Consider the following 24,950-nt stretch of genomic DNA (forward strand, 5'->3'; position numbering starts at 1 on the left):
TTAAAAGTGAGATATTATATGTGTACAGATTTTTTAACTCAAGCTGTATCGGCTATTAAGTTATCACTTTCAAAGTAACATAAAGTGGTTGAAAATAACGGAGTTTTCAGAATTTTAAAAATTTCGGTAATTAACTAATCATTAGTTTCCCATTAGTTAATGAAATTTCGTGCAAAAGTCAGCGGTACCATGGCTCTGGTTCAGTTCTTTATCTGACAGTACGTTATGAGTGTTTAATAGCTTTACAGAATACAGTTAAAAATAGGAGTTATCGAGTTTGCCGGTAAGGTTAAAAATATAATTATACTTCCATTATATTCTATAATTATTAGAGTATAAAAAATATGATTGATATTTGATATAGTACTTGTGTGGGTTCAGAGGTGCAAAACCGTAAATTTACATTTAAAACAAAAAATGTATGTAATTATATTTCATTTCATAAATTTACTCCCTTTTTCCGGCATTTGATGTCAATGAACATGCAAAAAGTTGTCGACTAAACCAATTCAGCAAATATTATTTCATATTAAACACATTTCATTCATTATAACAACCGATTTAGGGGTTTATTGCACTTGCGTTAAAAGAAAAAGCTTCGCAATAAAGCCAACAAGTACGTTATTAATTCATTCATAATTTTTTCATTCATTATCCAGTATTTATTGCTAAACGTAAAAGCTGAGTGGCCGAATTATGGGTAGAACACGGAACCACTTATCTTATTAAATAAAGAAAAAAATGGGTCACAAAAATTAAACACCAAAACATAATTGCCAGCCAGTTTTTTACGAGGAAAGAGTGTAAAAAAAAAGAAAATAATAATAATACCTAGAAAGTATGTATGTATATATGTGTGATGAATAAAGAGGAAAAAATTGCTGGTGACAGCAAACATGTCATTTGACACCAACAATTTGCCTTCTCCTTTCACCAGAACCCCAAAGTGTTGATGGGCACAAATTATCAAGCGACCTGTTACAATTATGTACTGTATACATATCTATACCTATCATTTTACTTAATTTTAAAAGCGTGCAACAACAGTTCGCGTCACGCAGTTTTGGTAGGCACATATGTACATAAATACTTACACTCGTACCCCAGCTTTTACCGACACACACATACATATTATATATTCTTATCAAACATCGAATTCTTCTTCGAAACTGCAACAACAACTTTGGTCTGAACAAGCTTGAATCACAGCACAACTAATCGAAAATTGGCTGCGAAAATGCATTAGCCGAGCTGTTGCACTTTGATGTGCGTTGTTGCTTTTTTCTTATTCGGAAGATGCGCATTATGAGGCGATAACTTTGTTGGCATTGAAGGTTATCGAAAAATGCCACTTTCATGAATTGAAAGTAATAAAAATTTAACAAAAGCGTGCGCTCATTGCTATTGATGTTGCGTTTATACATATTTAGTAAGAGTTTTTCACTTCATGATTTATTTACTTATCATACACTTGATTATTTATACACATATAGTACAGTGAATCTGCTGACAAAGTCAAAGTCAAAGCAATTTTTAGCTTGGTGATGCGAGACGAATGCATACATTCTTATACTATATAAATCAAATAAGTTTGCAGCTTTTATGTTTAATTCTGAGTAATCTAATATTAGTAAGCAGCATTTGATTTTTATTTCATCATGTGTCTTACAACTTATTTTTAATATCTTTGATAGAAGAAAATATTTTCTTTTTTGATTTTGATAAAAAGAAAATATGATTCTACGAAATTGAAAGGTAAAAGGCTTTTTGGTCATATGTTATACTGATATTTGTTGTTGTTGTGACGGGGTAAAACGAACTTGAAATAATTTTGAAAACTGAAATTAACAGAGCAGTCCATTGGTCGTTTATAAATCCGGGCTTATTCTGTTAGGGAAGATAGGGAACTGGCATAAAGCAAAACGACAGTGTTAAGAGAACATTATATTTTTTGTTCTTTCTAAATATGAATAGCAAAATTTTTATATTGGAAAACAAATGAAGATTAAAATTGTATCAAAAAAAGGGTAAAACTGGTCCATAAAGTTTATATACAAAAAATGTTTTAATGAAAATAGCTAATTATTTTTTTTGTGATTTTTTAAAAAAAACCGATTAAATTCAGTTTATAATAAATTCTGTTTAGGCATGGATTATTATCGTATAACAGATTTTACTGTTTTAAACATATGAAACAAAATTGTCGTTCAAAAACATTATATACATACATAAAGTAAAAAAGATCTCACTGTACCAATTTTTTAAATTTTGAACTCAATACGGTCTACGAAATTATTTAGCAGTTCTACGAAAACCAAAAAGCCTCTGATTTCACTTGTCTTCAAAAGTTTTAATATTATTAATAATAATTTGTCAATTCGCTGCTGAAATATTCATTTACTTTACAATTTATGTTTACCTTTCAAACATTATAAATTATGGTTATTACATTTTACCAAAAATAGTTTTGAATTATTGCCAACGAACTTCAGTATATTACGAATATACATATTTACAACGTGAAGTATTTTTGTATAAGTATGGAGCTAAACATAAATTATGCACTTTCAATTTCTTACTTTTGATGCGTGCTTTTCAATAAGCTTTCACATATTTATTAAAATTTATCATTATTTCGGAAACGAAAAATAATGTTTTCCAACCAAAGCGGGACAACAAATAAATATAACTGATATTACTTGGCAGGGCACAAGAGACGTTCAATTATGTGAATATGTATGTAGGTTTTTCTTGTGCTTTCAATTACATGGTATGTACATATGTATGTATGTATGTTTGGACTCATGAGCATTCAAATGCATTATTCAAATTTGCTTTCACTTTTTCCTTAACAGTTGAAGTAATTTATCATTCTTCAGCACACATTCGTTGGTTTGAACATGTTCTTATTCATATAAAGAACTCTTTATATTTAAATGAATCAATGTCTCGTTACTGATTGTGTTAATTGATAAAGAAGTGTTTATGCAATTATGGCTTCAAAAATAATCTATTTCGATATTTTATGCATGACTTGGCAATTAATTGTTGAATTATATCTGTAATCAAGAACAGTTGGAGTATACATTTGGCTTTGTGCAGTTTGCAGTGGAACCACTTGAAACCTTAATTACAGTGAGAATATCGAAAACTGCATTTAAATTTGATCTTGATAGAATATTTTATGAAAAAAATTATCACTCTCTTAATCATAACTAAATCTAATTGAAAATTCGTGTGTAATTTTTCTAAAACACATTCATCAAAACTCCAACAGAGAATACATAAACCTTTTTAGAAAGTAATGTAAAAGCGTCAACCGAAAAATGTAGGTGCGCCACAGTAGAACGGGAAAATGTAGGTTATCTTTGCGGTTACACCTAAATGGTACATACACAATTTTACAAGCACCAATTTACAATGTAAACAACGAAAGTACATACTCGAAAATGCAATGCGAGTTACATAAAAAAATACTTCTAATATTAAGGTATATTAAAAGCTGTTGCATAGTCATACGAAATGTTAAGATAAGCGCATATGTTTGTTTTCACGAGCAATACAAACTGATAAGAAAGACTGCATACACAGTTAATTTTGCAATCGCTTACGTACGTTGTTGTTATCGAAGAGAAGGTTTAGCTTCCGCGTGCAGTTGGAGAGCCGTGAAAGTCGTGAATTTTTTTGTTATCATATTTCAAAAGAACTACCAAGAACAAACTCTCAATACCAATACATGTTTATACATACATATAAATCCGTATATAATATTATTACTGCCATAAGTGGGTCAATTGGAGCTATGTACATTGTCGGGCAATTCAAAAATTGTTCCAACTCAGTTACGAATATTTGTATTGTATGTATGTGTATTAGTATGAGTTTTTTCACCTTTCTGTTTTTAATTGATTTACGCAAAAACACAGTTGACCCTAATATTACAATTATTATTTACAATAATCAGAAAACTTTCTTACACCTGATCACAACTACAACACTATTCAAAATAACAAATGTTCCAGCAAGTCATTACTGCATAAGCTTTAAAATATTGTATTGTTGTTCCAATATACAGTGGTACAGTTTTGAAGCCCACTACAACCAAAGCAGCGCTGCCGCCAGCACGCTTCTCTGCCCAAACGGCCATTTGAGAATTGTGAGAACATGTTTAATATTGTTTTTTTCTTAAAAGACTTACCTTCTATGAAGATAATGTTGAAATCCATATCATTAAATAGAGATTTTTATAGTAAGCACTAATTTTTCACAACACTTTTACGCACAAGAGCGCTGTCGACTTTTGTCTTTGCCTGCGCAGCTCACTCGCGGCACTTTCATGCATTTTCAGCAATTATTTGATTAAGACAGCTTGTATTCATATATTTTCACTAAAATACACTTAGAGGATTGATATTTACCACAAAACAATTAATTTATTTTGATATTAAAGATAAAATTCACTATTTTCACAAATTTTACACGAGCGCGTCCGAAATTTTTGCACAACAGTTGAAATGGCGGCGGAAACGGGACATTGCATAGCGTTGTTTTTGTATTGTTGGCTTGCTATTTATGCTGTTCACAATAGAGTGGGAGAATGCAAAAATTAAGAAATTCTAAATATGTAATGCTTAAATTTATGTTTATATATAATTATGTACAAATAGTCAAGTAATGATGTAATTAAATTTTAATATATACGAATTATATATTGGAATAAAAAATATATAATAATAATGTTATTATTCGATACTATAATTTCATTAACATATTTTATTTTATGCCACTCAAATCCTATAGGGCAATATTATATAAATTTATAAAAAGGCAGATCGATTAGACATTAATTATAAATGCATAAAGGTATAGTTGTAATAAACTTAAATCTTTATTTCCAAAATTTTGTTTTAATTTCAATTTTATTTTTACATTATTTAGTAAAAATATTTTCTCTCAATTTAGTTATTTGTTTACAAAATTCATAATACTATATTACTAAAACCTATTGAATGTTGTATAGACCTATTTCTTCACTATGGCAGCACTATTTTTGTAATTGCCTTGTCCCGTTTCCGCTGTCATTTTACATATTGCGCATTTATTTCCGATTCGCGTGTGAAAAATTTGCGAAGCTCTGCGTTTTGTATAAAAAAAAAGCTGAAAAATTAAGTATTTTTGCATTAATATAAACATAATATTTGTTTCATGAGCGTTTTGCTGTGAATTATTATATAGAAAAGTTACTCCATTGACCAAACTATTGCTTCAGAATTGGAAAGAGTTTTCTCAAGTGTACATATAGACCAGCCGAGGCCATGAATATAAAAAGGGTTATAATAAGGCCTCTCGTTGCTAAAATTTCCACAGCGGCGCTAACTAAATCTTTTTCAAATCAAGAAGAAGTATCAAGACTGTCGGTTGCAGCTTCAAATATGGTAACTTTGTAGAATACAAGTATTGTGTAGTATTATATATGTAGAAGTTGGATTATAGTGTGTGAAATTGCACCAGAACCAGAGCCTGAGTCATGGATTGTAGCGGCTAATATTGTTATATAAAACCTAAATTCACATTTATTAATAAGTATTTCTACAAACCTCGCATATTGTTCGATGTAATTTTGGTCAAATAGTTCGGGAGACTAAGTTTTGAATATTCGTTTTTTTTTTAATTCTTCCACTATTTATTGAAATAATAGCAAAGAAAATATGTATACTAACACACTGAATTGAAAAGTACGATCGATGACAATCTCAAATAAACAAATCTATTAAATGCACCATTTTATGACATAATTCATCGTTATGCCTGAGTGCGTCAATGTTGCACTTGAAAAAGCTCAACTCTTGAGTGAAATTGATCGATGCAGTGAATTTGTTGCTAAGTGTGCTGAACACTTAGTGGAAAGCAAAAATTGCAATTGTCAATCAACAAAACACCAACGTTGTTCCTCGACCCAAAACAAATGCATTTATCGCACTTTCATGTCTACAACGGGATTAACTCATTGTCGCATGCACCCATCCGAATTCCGCTGCCATCAAATGTTGTGCGGTGTTAAAGGGGCAAATGCCATTTGTCAATCAATTGATTGCATTCCTCTTTTGTTTTACAATCAACTTTTTCTGTTTGCTTCATTACAATTTCACTTGAATGCACGAAAAGCGCATAAAAATTAATTTAACTGCACTTAAATGGTAAAAATAAACGTGTGCCTGGCGCCTGGCACACGGCTAAAGTATGCACACAGTATCTGCACAAAAGTTCACATTAAATTTAGCACTGAAAATGAATATATATTTATTTTTTTGGTTTGAAGTGCTTAAATGCTGTAGTTTTATTCAATTATTTAATTCTAATGAAATTAGTATTCTCTGAAATAATTCTACATTCGCTACTTTTACTTCTTAAATTAATTTTGAGTATGAAATTGCGCCTTTAATTGCAACATAAATTGTTAGATTATATTATTTTTCCATTTGGCTTTAATAAATAATGTTTAAAAACAATTAATAAAAGATTTTTCTTCTCTTGTTGCACTTTTGAAGCGCCAATACCGCCAATTAATTGGTTTATATGCTATGTAAATATGCAGGCCGTAGCAAAACAAGAAGCGCAAAAATAAAAAACATTAAGAAAATTTTAAATGGAAATCTTTTAGCATATAATTCATACAAAAAAATAATTCAATAGTAGTTCAGTTTGCAAAACTTTGTTTTTCTCTATTTCAGTCCCACAAATTACAACTGTATGTAAGTACAATATTTGCTCGCATTTGCATTTTCACTGAGAAACAACAAACGTTTTTGTTTTCAAATAAATGAAATTCGTAATGAACCGTATTAAAGAGGACAAATTGCAGCATTCTTTATCATTATTTATGGAATGCATGCCAAAGCACTCTTCAAGTACTCGTATTTCACTCATCTACATTAAATTCTTTTTTTTTTTTTGTTTTGATAAGTTGTTGATAAAATAGTAGTATAGATTTTTATAACCTTCAAAAAACGTCACGCAGCGGTATTTTAGATGTTATCAGAGCTTTTGGGCTCCCATTAGAATAATACTTGTAAACATACATATAAACCGAGTAGGTGAGATCATTCTGCACCAAAACCACTTATATGATGTATTATTGTGTTGTGTTTACTATATGTTTTTTAGCACTTTAAACGTAAATAATACAAATTTTTATAAAGGGATTGTCAGAGAAGTCATTGGTTGAAATTTCTGCCATTGGAATTCCCTAGTATCTTCAAAACTAATCATATAAGAAAAGATTGACTAATATGTTTTTGACATTGTAATATTTATTGGGTTTATAACTCAAAAAACAACTTAAAAGTGATGCATTCAAACAAGAAAGGGAGGATTTGATCAATAAAAATGGTATAGCGTTCTACCAGGATAATGCGAGACCTGATAAAAGTTTAATGTGTCGCCAAAAGCTTTTGCAGCTTGTATGGTATTTGCTATTATATGACACCTTCGGACTATTATAATGCTATATGATTCATATACATATCTTTAAAAGGTTTCAAAAATTAGGTTCCTAATGGGCTTCGGAACCTCTCATCATTGCTAATATGAATTGGTTTCCAAGTTGAAGAAATTGCGCAACATTCTGTGGCTAAAAGTCAATTTAATACTAATTAAAATATATCCCTTTTCCTCGTGGAATGCCTTTTGACTATAAATGTAACTAAGGCTGGTGAGATATTTCAGAATTTCATATAACAGTCATCGAAAAACAGAAACAAAATTTCTGCTCCCAATAATTATTTAGTTTAACGATTACCAGTTTCCACTTTTATAAGTACAAGTATAATTTACTATATAATTAAAATTCTCACATGCTCAAAAAATATATAAAAAAAAGTTTTTGCAACATGAAACATTCCCAACACAGCGCAGCGAATACTTATCGGCTGATCACCTTATGGAAAGGCCTTTGAACCATAAATATTTGCAATAAATAACCGCGCTATTAAATGCCGTATATTTATAGATATGCTCACTTCTGCAAACGTGTGAAAAGAAGGCCCGGAACGATACACCACAATACCCTCTGAAAAGAGGCGCGCTCCTAACCAGCAAGCTCTTAATTGCCGATCAGTGATCGTAAACAAATAAAGTGGCGAAGGCGTGCGCAATTCCTCAGCACTTACTCATTAGCCAGTATCGTTTGCAATTACATGTAATGAGTCACAGGCTAGTGCAATGAACTAACGGCGCAGACTACTCTACGATCGACTTCCAATAAGGACTTTGAGCCGCGACTGTAATGCGAGACGGCTGTGAGTTGACAGACGTAAGGCAAAAGGCAAGAAAACGCACTGGTACGAGTAAGGTGTTCGATTTCGAATCGTGCTGTGTACCTACATGCATTCGAATTACAGTAATTTGTATAGAAATATTGCAAACTGTTCTGTGGGTTTTTAAATTATATGTATTTATGTTTTTTTTTGGAACTTAATACGCGTGTTAGCAATGCAAGTTTCTTTTGTTGTTGCTTTCTTGGTGTTTCTCCAACCGTAAGAAATGCCACTAATGTCAAGATCGGCATTGCAAGACGTCTTGTCATCATCTCAATTACATTGGTGCGTGGTTAAGTTATGCGCCACCACAAACGTACGAGCACACCTACTTATATATGACTGTTATTTAATTGTAATTATATGGTGCTTAGGCTTGGTAGATATTGGGCCGAACTTCTCCCATGAGCTTTTGTGCGGCTTTGTGGTTTCAAGGGTAAACATTTAGACTGTTTTAAGCCATTATATTTTCGGGTTGATGGTTAATGAACCTTAGGGAGTATTTAGGTATCTTGCCTTTCTTGCTTCAGGTCATAGAGGATACGTTCCGAGAAAGCAATTTTCATTTAATTTTGAAAAAAAAAACTTAATTAGGAACTCGCGATCTACTGAATGGTTCTCTTTATCATAACAAACTCAACTAAAACCATTGGCATCTTTATATATGCACATACTTGCTCATGAGACTTGAATTTGAACACGCCTCCAATGCGCCGGCGCAGACGACTATCATACTTACTCGTAAACACATACATACATTATTATATAAGTACATAAGTATGGTGTTATTTATTTCGCATTATAAAGGCAAAGCATGAGCTGTTTTATAGTATATTAGCTCAGCGAATGACTTTAAAGCTCATATCCCATACATTTTTTAATGACCTTTAGTTCGGCTTTGTTCGTGTAAATGTTGTATGTGTGCCACTTAAAATGCGCTTTGTCTGCTTTCCCGAAACGGAAACCGTCTTGACTTTGAACTTGAATCGATGGTGAATGGCAAAGAACTTAATGCCCAAATGTGAGCGATGTCGGCATACCCATGAAGCAGACAAAATTTAAGTTTTTTTTATTTTCCGTGGTTGTAAGTTTGTAGGTAGGTAGTCGTTGGTTAAACGATTGCTCGGTTCGTTGCCGCTGCAAAATCAATGAGGCGTGGATTGTTCGATCGGCGGTGTTTGATAGCATCTTTAGTTTCTTTTTTTGGCTTTTTTATTTATTCAAATATCTGACTCATTTTTGTAGATCTAGCATTTTCTCTTTCGTTAAATTTATTCATATCGGCTATCTATATTTTTTTTTATAATAATATATGTAGATATACAAATAAATCACTTTTTATGTTGCTTTTGTTTTTATTGATTTTTGGGCGTTCCGACTCCAACTTCTGTGAAAATGAGTTGGATACCAATTCAAGGTCAATTTTGTTTTGATTTTTACTTTTAATTTTTAATTTCTGATTTAGCCAAACTATTTCTTACGAATTGCGTGTGAGCTCACAGCTTGCGGTTTTTGGCGTTAGTCATTGATTGTCTTATGATTTTAAGCCTCTTAAACACATTTGTTTTAGTAGTTAGCAGCTGTGTTCGAAGTTTATAGTTTTTGACAGGGATTACGAGAAGATTTATCTCAAGATTATCAGTTGTGAACGATGAAAACAAGTACTATAATCACATATTTGTTTCCGTTTTGGTAAATATTTGTTTTTTACACAAATATTAATGTAGATTTTTTGCTTAAAAAAATTTTAAAACAAAACTGAGAAATTATTTTAGATTTAGACATGGCTCATGATTTCCGGTCTTAGACCAAGTACCCTCTGGGTAGCCAAAAAACATCCATTTGGAGGTGAGCTAAAGTGAGAAGGCGAAACATCACTGTTACTTGTTACCCGCCACGTAAAAATACACCACCATTGAAAAGAACCAAACAGCCTCGGACGAGAGTCTGTTTCGGCTATAACCCCGTAAAAATAAGAAGAAGATCCGATGTGAAAAATTTCCACAGAAATATCGTTAAAGATTATTATTTAATTTTATTTATTTTCTCGTTTTTACCTCATACTTTTGCTCGCACTTTACTTTCCTATATTTCACCAACTTATTGTTAAAAGTTAAAAAATAATTAAACACTAATTCCCTACCCCACTTACTCCTTTCCATTGCAACGCACATTATGCAATACATACTAACATCACATTTTTGTCAATGAAAATTTTTGTGTGCTACTAACCTTTTTGGCAACTCTCATACAAATTCATTCACAAAAACTTATTCCTCACACATTTGTTTCTTCATCTTCATACTATTTTCAGCTATCATTAATTCCAATACTCATTCGGCAAAATTTCAAAATCCATTCTCGGCTAAACAAACACCATTAAACACAACAACACAATTGTCACCAACCAATTTGCAAGAGCAACAACAAGCAACAATGAAAAATTCATCACCCTCATTGGCATCACCAAATTCATTTCGTACGAATCGCATTGTTACGACTTGGCAGGATCTCGTTCGAAAAGTGCGAAATTTCGATTACAATCGCGTGAAAAATATAAAAGAACATTTCCATATCGAATTCGTAACGAAGGAGAAATTTTCGGGTATGTTATGGTAGTGATTGGCAAAAAGTAAATTGGAGAAATAATTTTAAAAAGATTAGTAATTAAGCTATTTTTTTTATAATCAGATATTTAAAAAAAATATTTTTCATGTTTTAATTATAAAACTTGACTATTAAGATATTTTTTTGTTTTGTTTAAGAAAAAATCTAAATGATTTGACCTTTCTCTCGAAGACCTCCTTGAATAAAAACCGAAAAGGTGTTTCCAATATAATAGTTACGGAAATATATGATCAAATATCAATATAGAACGGTGACATTTCGATTAAAACACAACTTTATCAATTTCACTTTTTTATTATATCTTATGAATTTCATCCAATATCAATCTCACTTCATTATTCCCCAGAATTTATATCATCTTTTATTGAACATAAAAATTGTTTCTCTGATTCTCTTGATAAAATGAATAATATTTAATAATTTCCTTCTAATACAATGAAAATAAATTCAATATCCCACCAAATCACAAAAAAATATGAAGAGAGCTTTTTCCATGCTCCAAAATCATTAAGCGAAATCTTGGGAGCACTTGGACATTATAATCCAAGTTAAATATCAGATTCTTCTTAGCAAGGCGGGAGGCAGACTAACACCAATTAAGCTCAGCAGCTATTTATTTAAAGTAATTCCGGAAATTGACTTAAATTGTCATATACGGAAAGTATAAAAAAGTGGAATGAACTTGTTCTCTCTTAAGTAAAGCTGACTGAGTTAAAATATGCCCACTTTATGTTGATTAACTTTACATATCGGGTGTTAGATCAAAACATGAAGCGCAACTCTCACTTTTTATGCTGGAATTGTGTCTATTCTATCTGTACATTAATGGAATCAATTTTGTTTTTAAAATTATTATACAAGAACCAACGAGTTCAGACTTGAAGTTGGATGAGGAAGTCAAAGATGAAAATTCAGAGGGAACAAATGTTTACAGGGATTGAAGTTATTATCCGAACATAATCTTATTACAGAATAACATTTGTAACAAACTAATATTATAAAGTGTGATCGATTTTGAGGATCCCTACTTTTTTTTAAAGAACAAAAAAAGGAATTTTAAAAAACCCTATCATTCAATTTTTGCCGTGACTGCGTCTCAGATGGCCCATCCGTTGAGTCCAATTTTCTATGACCCATTCGAGCATTTCGGCTGGTAACTGGCAAATGGCACGCGTAATGCTGGCCTGAATCGAAGCGGCATTGTCATTTGGACTTTGCATATCCCAAAAAAAAATCCTCCAAAAAAAAAGTCTAACGATGTGCTAAATATTACACGATCTTGGTGGCCAGTCAAACGGGACAAAACGTGAAACTATCTGCTCACACCAAACCGTCGTTTCTTCTGGATTAAATGACAGCTCTTGAATCTCTTCATGTTGAGCTTCGTGCCAATTTGCTTGTTTACATACCCATTGAGGCAGAAATGAACCTGATCGCTGAACAAAATTAAACTCGAAAACGTCGGATCTTCTTTTCAAGAGCCCATTGAGGAAAGAGATGTCACTTGGGAATGTCGAGCGGCTCCAATTCTTGCACAAGCTATAGTGTGGTCGCTTTCAATTTAAGATCTCTACGTAAAATGCACCAAGTCGTTCCATACGTCAGGCCAACGGAGCCGAATCGACTCTCCACAGCCTTCGTGTACACTCTCAGTAACGGCTGCTATATTTTCTTCACTGCGTGCTGGACGTGGTCTATTTGGTCGAATATTATCCAATAATGAATGGTGGGTCTTAAGGTGTTCGATGGTGTTTCGAATAGTACGCTCAATATGCCGATTATGTTGACCATTAGTAAAGCGAAGCACGGGAATCACATTCTTTACAGAATAAAGTTGTAAACGTCGTTCAGTCATAAGTGTTTCCATGATGAAATGTCAAACAATACTGAATATCATGACAGCTTTTCACGAGTCACGCGAGATTTGTCAAAGGAAGGCTATTGCAAAGTACGTCTACTTGGATCACCCGTTATGCTATAGCTTTCAAAATTGTACATTTAAAAGCTGATGGGAGACATAAATCAAAAAGCTTTTAAACTTTCGTTTTCAGTCCGCATTTCAAAGTTCTTATTTCCTCTGGAAATTAGTATATTCACGCCCAAAAACAAAACTATATTAATTAAATGTAGAAGAGATCTCAACACCTAGTTCTGCCCGTGTTCATTTATTAGTTTATATTTTGCCGCATTTAAAGCTGGAAAATAAACACACACGCGCATACAAAATGAACTTAAAACAACATTTAGACGCTACCCAAAAATGCCTTATTAATGCATTAACCACAAATATTTTTGATAATTTTTCATTTCTACTGTAAGCAACAACACCAAACGCCGCGCTACTGAATAATAATAAAAAGTGGCCAGCTACTGATGGAAATAAAGCATTTTTGTTAGAGAGGAATTCAATCAAATGCGTGTTCTTTTCGCTTGTTTGCTTTGTGGCATTTTGATTTGTTGAAAGCACACGTGCAGCTGGCAGTGCATCAGCGCACGGGATCTCTACCATTTACATTTAGCGTTTAACGGTAGTTTGTGTCATGCACAAGCCACACACATTCTGCCCCACAAAATGCGCTGTCTGCAACATTTCTTTGGAAAACTGTGCTGCGGTTGTGGTTTCTATTATCCGCTGCTGAAGGTAAATGCAATTGCAAGAGATCAAAGCGCATTTTATCCTCAGCAGCAGGCAGACAGCATAAAAGACTTGTCCAATATACGCGTACCTACAAAGCACAGCACACCAGAAATGTATGTAGCGACAAGGTGAGTAAGGCTAAGTGCATAGTGAAACGGAGTGCGAGGCGAATAGATCTGCTGACAGAACTCATGCTATAGCTTTTTATTATATAAGATTTTTTCTGACGTCCTAAAGCCTATGAAAGTCTCAGAAAATCCTTTAACGTATTTTTCCTAAAGTTTCTCTAAAATCGTTAGGCCTAAAACATATTTTTTTGAGTACGCCCAAGTTATTGTTTATATCCTAGTTACCTATGCTTCACTGTGCACTTAGCCTAATGTATACAAGAGCAAATAGCTATTGGGTGCGTCCACTGTTGCCATGATTTAAAAATTGGCTGCATTAAATTTAAAATTAGTCTTTGACTAAGCGGTCACAAGGGAAAGCTTCGATTTGTTAGCATTGATGTGAGAGTTAATTGAATATGACTGACTATACTATACATATTTTACTATGCACATATATGAACAGGGCCGCAGAGAAAAAAACCGGCCGCAGGGATAAAAAGGTGAGGGCCCCCTAAGAAAAGGATTTTTTTTAATATTTTAAAAATTTTATTAATTATCTTCTGACTTACTACTTCAACACTTTTGAAGTTTAAATCAAATAAGACGTAGCGTCATGCATAGTTTTTGAGCATGCAATTTAAACTCCCCAACCTTCAAATATTTGGAAAAATAAACTTTTCGAGCTTTGACGAGATCTCCAGCTTCTTAGCTAGGCACAGTGTGACGAGTAAGATCGATGCAAATTTTTGATAAAGCACTAAACGAATGTCTGGGAAAAGTCTGCTTAGGTTTCAACACTGAGATTAAAGCTTCCTTGTACAACTTATCAGATACACCAACAAAATGCTTTTTTGCAGCCGCGTTCATATTCTTTCATATCATCGATCTGCCATAGAAATGAGATCGATAAGTTTATGTCTCTCACTGCGACGAATCTTTTCTTCATTCCACTGAGTCAAGTATGACGTAGAAGAAATTTTTTAATTCATTAACTTCTTTACTGCATTCTCCTAAACCTCTTCTTGTATGACGTTTCTTCCTGATGATAACATCGTTTCCACATGCTAGAAAATACGGGCACCTTCGAGAACTCCGGAAGAATCACCCCCGAATCCCTAAACTATTTCAATATTATATAAAGGAATTGTTTTTCGATATTGCCATATAAAAAAAGTCAAAATATTAACAATTTATTTGTACATACTATATAATTCGATGTCAATATGTCTGATTTAAGTTAAAATCTGTACTCAATCTCTCACTAAATCTAAGTTCAGAGTCCAACTGCTTTCTTCAGTAGTGAGCAAGTCTACCAACGCGCCTCTGTCCAGGTGAATTCCTATCACACTACGCCCACTTGCGCTTTAAAATTCCGATTTACAATGGATATCCATAGTGCTTGTTTGGAGATAATATTCGGCCAACGATTGGTGAAGTATTACCAAGATAACGAGATGAAGATAACAGAGATGAGGACATGACACGACATGATTGCAATAAATATTTGTTTATTCAGAATATATGTTTTGCTCTTGCTATGTAGTTACTAGGAGATCTAATAGGAGAGCAAAGTGAACATCTTCTTTAAAAAACTGTAAACTTAATACATTACCACCCCTTTCCAAATGATAACCTAATCCATTGCCCGTAAAGGCTTGGTGCTTTCTGTTACCGCTAACGAGGCTCTATCGAGTATTTAGGCGATATACATATGTACATATGTATCCATTTACCCCAACATAGACAATTCTTTTGCTTACGTGTTGACCCATAGACCAACTGGCGGAACCCGTCTCAGGTTACGGTCCGAAAGCCGAATCAGACATCCATTTTAATCTACATGATTCAAGAAACCACAAACATAAATAATGGATCCATATAATAGAAAAAAGTTTTAGAATATGAATAAAATAGTAAAAAAAAAGTAATGTTAAGAATAAATAATGAAACAGTGATTGTAAAACTGTGAAAATTAATTATCTAATGTATGCTATATATAGAAATAAGAAAATACGTCGATTTCGGTTGCACCGAAGCTAAAAATTCGCTTACAAGAACTTTGATCGGTCAGCTGGTATGTCATGAGCATGTTATAGAGATTAAATTCGAAAAATTTCTCTGGAGATTGCACCGTTGCCTTGGACAATAACCCATGCCTAATTTATGCTATAGCAATCCGATTTAAATCATTTCTTCGGAGATTGTCTAAGATAAATGAGCAGCTTCTTGGAGAGAAAAGGACGAGTGCAAATTTTCAGATCGATATCGCAAAAATTTATATACCGATAGACAGACGGACATCGAACTTAACCCGCCACTCTGATAATTTATATATACATACAAGTATATAGTATATTAAAGGGTCTCTGACGATTCCCTTTGAATGTTAGAAACAGGGTGACAAACTTTATATAACCATTTTAAGGTATACATCTTATTACTTTTAAATACTCGTATACTACCGAAATAAGTAAAATACCTGGAAAATGAGTCACCTGCGTACCGATTTCTTCACTTTTTCGCATTATCTATTTCCTTATTTAGAAGCGGCTGTTGGCAGTACCATTCAATTCGCTGTGTCTTGCATACATTAACCCAATTTCGAAGCCAATGCAAATCAGTTAACACTTAAATTGCACACATACATTATCACAAAATCACATTTTCAACTTATTTTAAGTAAAAAAAGAAAAATAAATAGCAAACAGAGCTTCGCCATACTTAGAATTTACTTGGAATTTTTATTGACTCGACAAGCCACACTTCGGCGCAGAGTGTAAGGTGTGTGGCGTGAAATTTAGATGAGCGATCATAAAAGTGTTGTGACTCAATGCCTATGAATTCAAATTCTGGTCACGTTCTCACAAAAGTGGAGATCTGTGTGAAATCGCCACAAAGAAGTCTTTGGTGCAAAACCATATATTAAAACCAATAAAATCAGGAAACAATCAGTCCGAACGATTATACATACATATGTATGTTAATCAATGTGTGTTGAAGTCGTTAAATTTAAAGAATCTCGATTGCTCTGAATGCATAGTAAACCTTTACGAACCACTTTAACACTTTTGTTGCCCCATTAAGTAATGGTTCTATTTACTTCGTACAATGGTTAATCAATTTTATGTTTCCGCCAACCAAACTATTTTCATTCAAAACTTTCTAAACAAATTGAGAGCACTCTCTTGCGATCATTGAATGCGGTGTCAACGTTCAACCACAAATTCTATTTAAACAATTCAGACCCACTCACCACATGTGACCATTAAATGCGAGTATTTGACACACTCTTTCACATTCCTGCATTCAATTTAAGTGGTCTCAACGAGATCGTGGCACAATAAATGGGAAAATGGTCGGGTTTCTATTACTAAAATGGCTGCTGGCCGAAAAGTCAACGCAGCACGCAGCCGGCGTCAAGTATTACGCATATTGCCTCGGCTGGCGGCACACCAGTGGGCATTTATGCCTCCTGCAATTAGCTAAATTGCTGGCAATGCTGAGTGACATGTGGTTTTGCGGGTGAGTGCGAATAATTTCGTACTAATTTGCGTTATTAACGCCTTCAATTCTCTCCTTATCGACAGCCAACATAGAAGTTATATTTATTTGTGAGCTTTTTAATTGAACGTGATTGAGCAGCAATTAAATGTGACATAGGAATATTGCATAATTTACGGTTCATAGAGTAGTTACCAAGTGAAACTTAATAGTTTCCGATTAGTTTGTACTCGTATGGTGGTTAGACTGTGCGAGAAATTACAAAAAAAAACAATCTGCAATCAGCCGTGTATATAAATGTAAATAAATGAAGAAGTGTCTGTATGGACTTCGGCGATCTTAGACGATTTTATACGATGATCCTTGTACATAGATATTACGACATCATTTGCATATGTATATCAAAACTGACCTAAAAAGTTTTGTTAGCGATGGATCGCTCATGAGTCGAAAAAATATCTAACAGTGACTCATGTTCATTGACGCAAAAAAATTCTGTTAGAATTCCATCAAGGGGCTTCAAAAGCAGTGTATTTATTCATAAAATCTTGAAACAAAACCATAAATCTTTGTTTGAAAATGTAAAATCGATTAAGGGTTTTCATTGTGGAAATCCCATCAAAGCGAATTTGAACCCATTTTTTAGAACTTAGGCCGTCAAATGTTTTTTTTAATCATATACTTTTATCTGAATTTCGTCACATGTTTCGATGCTAAGAAAATCATAAAACGTTAGAACCACAATCCCATTGAAACATTAAGACTTAATAGTGTTCAAAACCATTATATTGTGTGGGATTCTTCCTTATAATAAAACAAAGCGTCTACCAATTTGGGTCTCGTAAATTTTACAGCTACTCTGTGGCTACTAGTATAAGAGCTCTTTGCGCAAAAAACACAGTCTTCTCAAATGAGCTCCATTTCTGGCTTAATGACTTCGTCAACGAATAAAATTGTCACTGTTGGGATGAGTCAAGTCCTTGTATGTTTCAGATAACACAATTACATCCCCAAAAATTGACCTTTCGTCGCGGATTGTGGTATGGCGGAATTATCGAGCCTTATTTCTTTCGAATTTAGGCAAGAAGTGCCGTCATCATCAATAGCAAGTGTTACAACACGTTGTTGTAATACCGACTTATTTCCCGGAAGTCGTTGAAATTGACACGGACGAAGGAAGAGACCCTCCAAAAAAGAGGGCTCGCTGTCTCATCCTTCATGTCTAGACATGGACACATTGCGTTCAAAGTTTGGCGACCCTTATTTTTGAGAAATGCCCAATCGTGCGACTTAATGCTTCTAGATTGCCTTCTCTGGGGATATGGTGAATCAAAAGTTTACAGGTACGCCAATCAAGCAGAAATGCTCGAGTTACTCGAAGGCAACATTCAGCGCACTATAATCGAAATACTGCACCGCGATTTTGACCAAAACTTGAGTCTTTGACTTCATTTTAACATCTTGTTCTTATTTGTAGACCCCGTATCTTAATATTATATATCAATTCTATGTAACACAACAACAACATAATTTGTTCTAAAAGCAATATTTATGTATTTTAATAGTTTTTACTAAAACTAACGGGGCCACGTTAAAATTCTATGATGCCACATAACGTTAGTACCAATATGCCATTGAAACAAGGTATTTTTCTAAATTAATCGTAACAAAATTACAAAAAAAAAATGTTTGAAAACTGTACACGAAAATCGTAACAACCTTCATAAGAATAAAAATTTGAAAAAAAAAATTTAATTCAAAAAAATTTTTCCGAAGAAAATTTCATTTTGCGATTTTAACAAAAGTAAAAACAATATTATTTACCTAAATAAATTAAATATTCAAAAATGTTAGCTCTCTATTTCAGAAATATTTTTGAAAGAAATTTTTTTGAAAATCTTGCTCACTCCTTTAACAGGTAACCTTTAATAATGCTTTTCAGTCACATAAGTATGTTTTAAGTTATAATATATATTTTTATTAAAAAATTGTATTTTTTCAACCAATTATCGTCTTTGTCTGTATTTTTAACAATATAAACCTCATAACTCTTATATTACCTTTTCTATATTTATAAATATTCTAATGTTCCATTTAATTTTTATTTTAGGTGGCCAACTGAAAACAAAAAATGGACAAAAATATGTATTCAACGGTCCACCGTCGGGCATTTACGTGACCAGAACATGCGTATTCTTCACCGCGATAGTAACGGTTGTGGCGCTCATCTTCACCATACTCATCACATATTTCTTGACAGCCAACTCCGTGACAACACCCAGGTGAGTATCAAACGCAATATCAATCAATACACACCACTCTGCAACGCATTCAAATGTGGCGCTGTTTTTGTTGTTTCATTACGATTTGCTGCATATCAATTACAAAGTCAATCGACAATATTCGAACCGCACGCGATTCGTGCGAACGTTGAACTACTTGTAGTTCGCGATATTACAATTTCATAACACGTGACCGCAACAATCACTGTTGCAACACCCATTTATGACACTACCATACATACATATATATACTTGTATAATATAGTATATATACCTAGAGAAAGGTATTGATATCATTCGGGGAAAGTGTGAGAAATGAAAATTTACATCATCAACTATTTTGCACTGGAGTCCAAATCAAAGAGCATTTCTAGGGTGTGTTCTTTTCTTTTACATATTATACAGTTAACTAAAACGTTTTAGCGCATATTTCTGCTTCCTTTTTTTACGCCATTTCTATTTAATTAAGCTATAACCTCGATTGGACAATTTATGACATTTAAGGTTAGTCACTTTCTTCGAAAGGTTGGTTGTTTGTGGGCGGTAGTTTTGGCTTTCATTTTGCATACGTCTTAGCTTTTGTTGTTGGTTGAGGGGTTGGTTGTGAGTTTACGTATGCAAAAGTGAATTCAGTCAAGTGACCCACATTTTAGATCTATTTTCATTGTACATCCAAGGTAGCGAAAAAATTTGTTTCCGTTGACAAAAATGAGGCGTGTAGTTTGAGCAAATATCAGTAGCCATTTAGAAAACAAGAGGAGAAAGTGTATAGGTGGAAAAGGGTAATTACTGTTACTTAATTGACAGGATAATGAAATATTGACTTTGTATTGAAGGAGCGCCTCCTTAATAAACGCAAAGAAGTTAAACAAAATGTGATGCCAAGGCTTTGTAAATACATTTATGTAAGACGGCTCTTGCAATTTGGAACAATTGAAAGTGTGGGATCTGTTTGAATATATATATATACTTATATATATATATGTATTTGAAGAAAAGCATTATTGTAAACTAATAAGTTCAGGTTTAACCGAACATTTTATACTCTTGCAGCTCGCAAAGCAGAGAAAAATTCTTTTCTAACTTCAATATGTCCAATTTTTGGACCAGATCATATTGTAATTCCCTTCTTATCGAAAATAGATTTCAAGCGTTATTCTCAAAGAAGTTACGTTTATAGAAGTGGGAAGTATTTTGACTGAAGACAATTATTTTTGAGAATTTCAAAACACTCTTCTCCAGTTTAACTTCTTATATAAATTTTGTAACTAGATTAGTTATAAAGTAAATGTATTTTGCAATAACACCTTTTTGTGGTTGTCACAACGGATAAAAAACATAATAATGGTTGTTCCAGCGCAAGTTTATCTTCATTCCATGACCCGAATTAAGAGCAATCTGTGTTAAGTCTATATTACAAACTCTCTTGACCGTTTTCATTTCAATATCACTCCTTAAACAAAAGCAACTTTCACTATATTAAAAGAGTTTCTCTCTTTCCAGCTGCTTCAATGGCAACTCAAATAAGAACTCACCGCCCTTGGCTCTGTCCTCCAATTCGATTGGCCCACAATATAACAGCACTCCAGTGGCGACGGCTAGCATACTTGGCACGGCACCACATACCGCCAGTCCCATATCGAAATATGGTACCACACCACCAATCGCGCCAATCGGTGACATCAGCTTACCGCCAGAGCATGACATCCTCGGTGCAGACAAGAGCAAAGCAGCCGATAGGAAATTGCAGCTGCACGACGGTTGGAGACCGCTGCATTACAAGTAAGTACATGAGTCATGTTGTTAAAATTTTATTATTATTAATTTTATTTATTAATTATATAGACCAAATATATTTTGAGTGCGTTGCTCTAAAGCTTGTCAACACAATTCAAATTCATTTTATTTATCTTTAAAATTCCATACTTTTAACATGAGTTCATTATTTGTAAGCAGTAATAAATGGTAAACATACAGCAATATTCCAGATAACGGAGTTTGTTTGCTTAGCTGGCTGTTGTGCAAACTTTTTGAAATTATTAGCGAAAAATTCCAAAAAAACAACAATGAACTAAGTGAATCACGTGTGATAAAATAAAAGAATTGTGATCTTTAATATATGTATATTTTTTTAAGGTTAAAAATCCATATTAGCCTTTATTTAGTGGGTCACTTCAATGCAACGGAGCTTTACTGTCCTTTTCCCCATCGCCTGTGAGATTAATAGTATCCTTCTACAAAAAAAAACCATCACAGCTGAAGCGTGTACCAACATGAACGTAACCATCGTACTATGAAATATTTCGCTTATGCCATCAAATTTGACACGGACTGAAGAAAAAACATTTTCAAAATATGTACTATATGTCAACGCTCAATAAAATTTTCCATACACTTGGTATAACCCTCGCCCTTTACGGTCTTCGGTGAATGGCTTCAATGAATTTATGGCACATTCTCTGAAGCGGAGACAGTCACCATTCATGTTAGAATATTATATCTACATTATAGTGGTGAAAAATGTATGAACTTTCTGCCCAAGAATCTGGCCGTTTACGACGAATAGCGACGTAGAATACTCAAAACGTCGGAGGAGTATTCCTTATTGCCCGTATAATGGAGCTAATTCATGGTGAATTCATCACGGTAATCAAAGAAAACAATGATCTTTACCTTGAATTTTTACCGACTCTGATGTCTTATTTCGGTTTCGGTTTATTTTTGAAGCACCACCAGCTGGTTTGTTGACAGTTTTATCGTCATATTCCAAAATCCACGTCTCCAGTCATTATGTTCTTGTTGATTGTATTAATGATGTCCAATCTAAGAATATATCACAGTTCAATGCAATTCACATAGATGAAAGCCCGCCAGTTGCATGACACTTAAGTTTGTTGCAGCTGTGCTAATATGATACCCCGCGTACTTGAATGGTTTGAACAACTTGATCCCGCAAGTCATGTGCCGCTCATCCAGAAAGTCGGCAGAGACTGCGGCATCTATTTATGGTACTCCAAGAGGTACCTCTTCAGCGTATGTATTGCTCGGAAAGTGAGCATTAGGGAGCATTTTAAGTCCATCTTCACTCCTCAACTCACGTGGATGCGATTACTTGCGAGATTACGCCTGCACCTAAAGAGTTCATGAGAGCCCTCGACTTTTTCGCAGAAGTTTTTCCATGAAGTTCTCTTGACCTTTCTTGGAAGTCCCGTTGTACATAATACCGTCCGTTAACCTACTCCATGAGCCTTTCGAATAATCGCTTGAAATATACTCTAATTTCCGAGATTTCTATGGCCCACCAGGGAGATTTTCCTCTGCCCTTCGGAGTTTTCAGTGGATATAAGCTCACCAGTGCGGCTTTACACGTCGACCTGAAGACTTCGTTTTCACGTCGAGTCTTAAGGCTGACATTTTTTAGTGTGGCTGCCAGGTCCACCATACACGATTTCTTTTTGCCACTTCGAAGTTATGGCAGTAAAGTTTCAACTGAGTAGAGCGTGTAGAAATTTTTTTGTACCTGAAAATCAGACGTGTAAGTCCATTACTATAAATATTATTAGCTTTTAGATCCCGACCGATTTTATGATCCCAATATCTCTGCTAAAGGTATAAGAAATAATTTGCTTGTATTTAAAAACTCTCTTCAGTACATAAAGTTCCCAAGGTTAGTGAACAAATTTTTGAAAAAATATTTAATCGAAGCATGACCTCCCTATTTGGGAACAGGTTCAAATATGTAAAGTAAACAGCAACACCATGCTCTTATATAATTCACAGCAAGGAAATAATACAAATATAACACCGCAGAAACGTTCAGATTACAAACATCGGTATCTAAGTGAAAACTAAATCCAGTAGCACCAACGCGCCAAATGAGCTCAACAGCAGTCACTCGAAATGCAACAACAAAATACCGCGAATTACTACACAGCCACGATCTGAGTGCTTAGATAAGAAAGAGAAATGTTGCCAACATCCACAACAAGCAAAGCTCACAAAATAACAAAACACAGTTAACAAATAAAATCAGAATTACAAAAAAAAAACAAAAACAAGCAACAAACAACTAAAGCGACGAGAACAAAACGAGATATCAAACAACCAGACATAAAGTGACAGACAGTAGCAACCGGCATCTGCCTTCGCCGCGTGCGCGCAACCATTGTTGCACTAACGGACGTGGCGGCACTGGCATACAAAAAGCAAAAGCAAACACACCGCATGCATGCGCGCAATTGGCACACAAACGAACGTCATTAATATCGCAGATGCACGCGATGCCACGCGTTCGGAATGCGGTGCGGCAGCCGGTGTGAAGTGAATTGACTTGAATAACTATGCAGTTGAAAAGCGCCAGCGCGGCAATAGAAATTATAGAAATCGGATGGACAGACCTGCGATGACGTTTAGCGGCCGACAGCGGCGTAAGTCGAAGGCGTGCGGATCAACGCGCTTCAGTTCAGAGACAGTTGAGTTGAGCGTTGCACTAACGCCTTGTGCCTTGTTGTTGCGCTGGTCAAATCATTGTTGCCTCTTGTCTCGTACATGTTGATCTCTACGCTTGTGGTCTCGGCGCAGTTCTTGTGATCGTGCCGCACGGAGTCGACGCGTCAGTCCACAAGTGTAATCGGTGATCGGTGGAAGAAGTCTGTTGGATACACATATGAAATTGTGGCATGGCAAAGGAGAATGTGGCATTTCCTGGTTTACAGCAATTATTTCAAAGCGTGCGAAGCAAAGTGATTGTCACTCAATCGTGTTGACTTTGTGCGTTTCGCTCGCTGATCGCTCTTCTATTGATCGTTGAGCGGGTTAGAGGTGCAGCAATGCGTTGATCGTGAAGCTTTCGTTTCTAATTCGATGTTGCAATGCGAAAGCAATCAGAAAATTGCAAAAATAACAAGAAATGTTGATGGCAGCTGGTTTGCAGTTAAACTTGTGTGCGGCACGTGCGTCAAACTGTATGTAATAGCGGTATTCCACACTTCATATGCCGTTACGAGCGTTTGATCGCTCTCGGTCTCTTGCTCCTCACAAATTGAATGATGCTATTTATTTAAATGAGGGTTTGTCTAAGAGATTGCTTTACAAAAAATGTCGAATTAATTATTTAAATTATCATATCACTAACATCAATGGACCAAATGGTGGATAGAACATACTCTAACCGAAATAAGTACATAGGATGACACATATTTAAAGGATGTTCATAAAGTGATTTCTTTAAAGTGATTGTTTTTGAAGTTTTTTCTGAGACCTTACGTTGAAGAAACCGAACCATCTTTTCCTTACATTGCCAGTAGTTGCTAAGAAGGTGCAAAGTCATCGAATCGACGTATCTGCAAAGGTCCAAGCTAAATAAGAACGGTCTCAATCTCTTCTTCTTGTACAACTACGTAGACACTTTGTTGATGACTAAAGGAACACACTATTATTCGCCATAATTCTCGTTCTCGATTATAATCTCCACGAT

The 24,950-nt window shown here is 34.3% G+C and overlaps 1 protein-coding gene across 5 annotated transcripts in view; it reads left to right on the forward strand.

Moving 5' to 3' along the window:
• The window catches only part of LOC126751769 (aminopeptidase N), a 161,200-nt gene that overhangs the window by 123,023 nt on the left and 13,227 nt on the right, over nt 1-24,950 (forward strand). For 4 of the 5 annotated variants that reach the window (XM_050462286.1, XM_050462288.1, XM_050462289.1 and 1 more), the window contains 2 exons: nt 19,303-19,474; nt 20,978-21,256. In XM_050462286.1, coding sequence (XP_050318243.1) covers nt 19,303-19,474; nt 20,978-21,256 — 451 coding nt within the window. Of the gene's footprint in view, nt 1-10,629; nt 10,921-19,302; nt 19,475-20,977; nt 21,257-24,950 lie in introns of those variants that run through there. The other variant, XM_050462285.1, reaches the window with a different exon arrangement.

Source organism: Bactrocera neohumeralis, chromosome 2 (genome assembly GCF_024586455.1).
Source record: "Bactrocera neohumeralis isolate Rockhampton chromosome 2, APGP_CSIRO_Bneo_wtdbg2-racon-allhic-juicebox.fasta_v2, whole genome shotgun sequence".
Taxonomy (NCBI): domain Eukaryota; kingdom Metazoa; phylum Arthropoda; class Insecta; order Diptera; family Tephritidae; genus Bactrocera; species Bactrocera neohumeralis.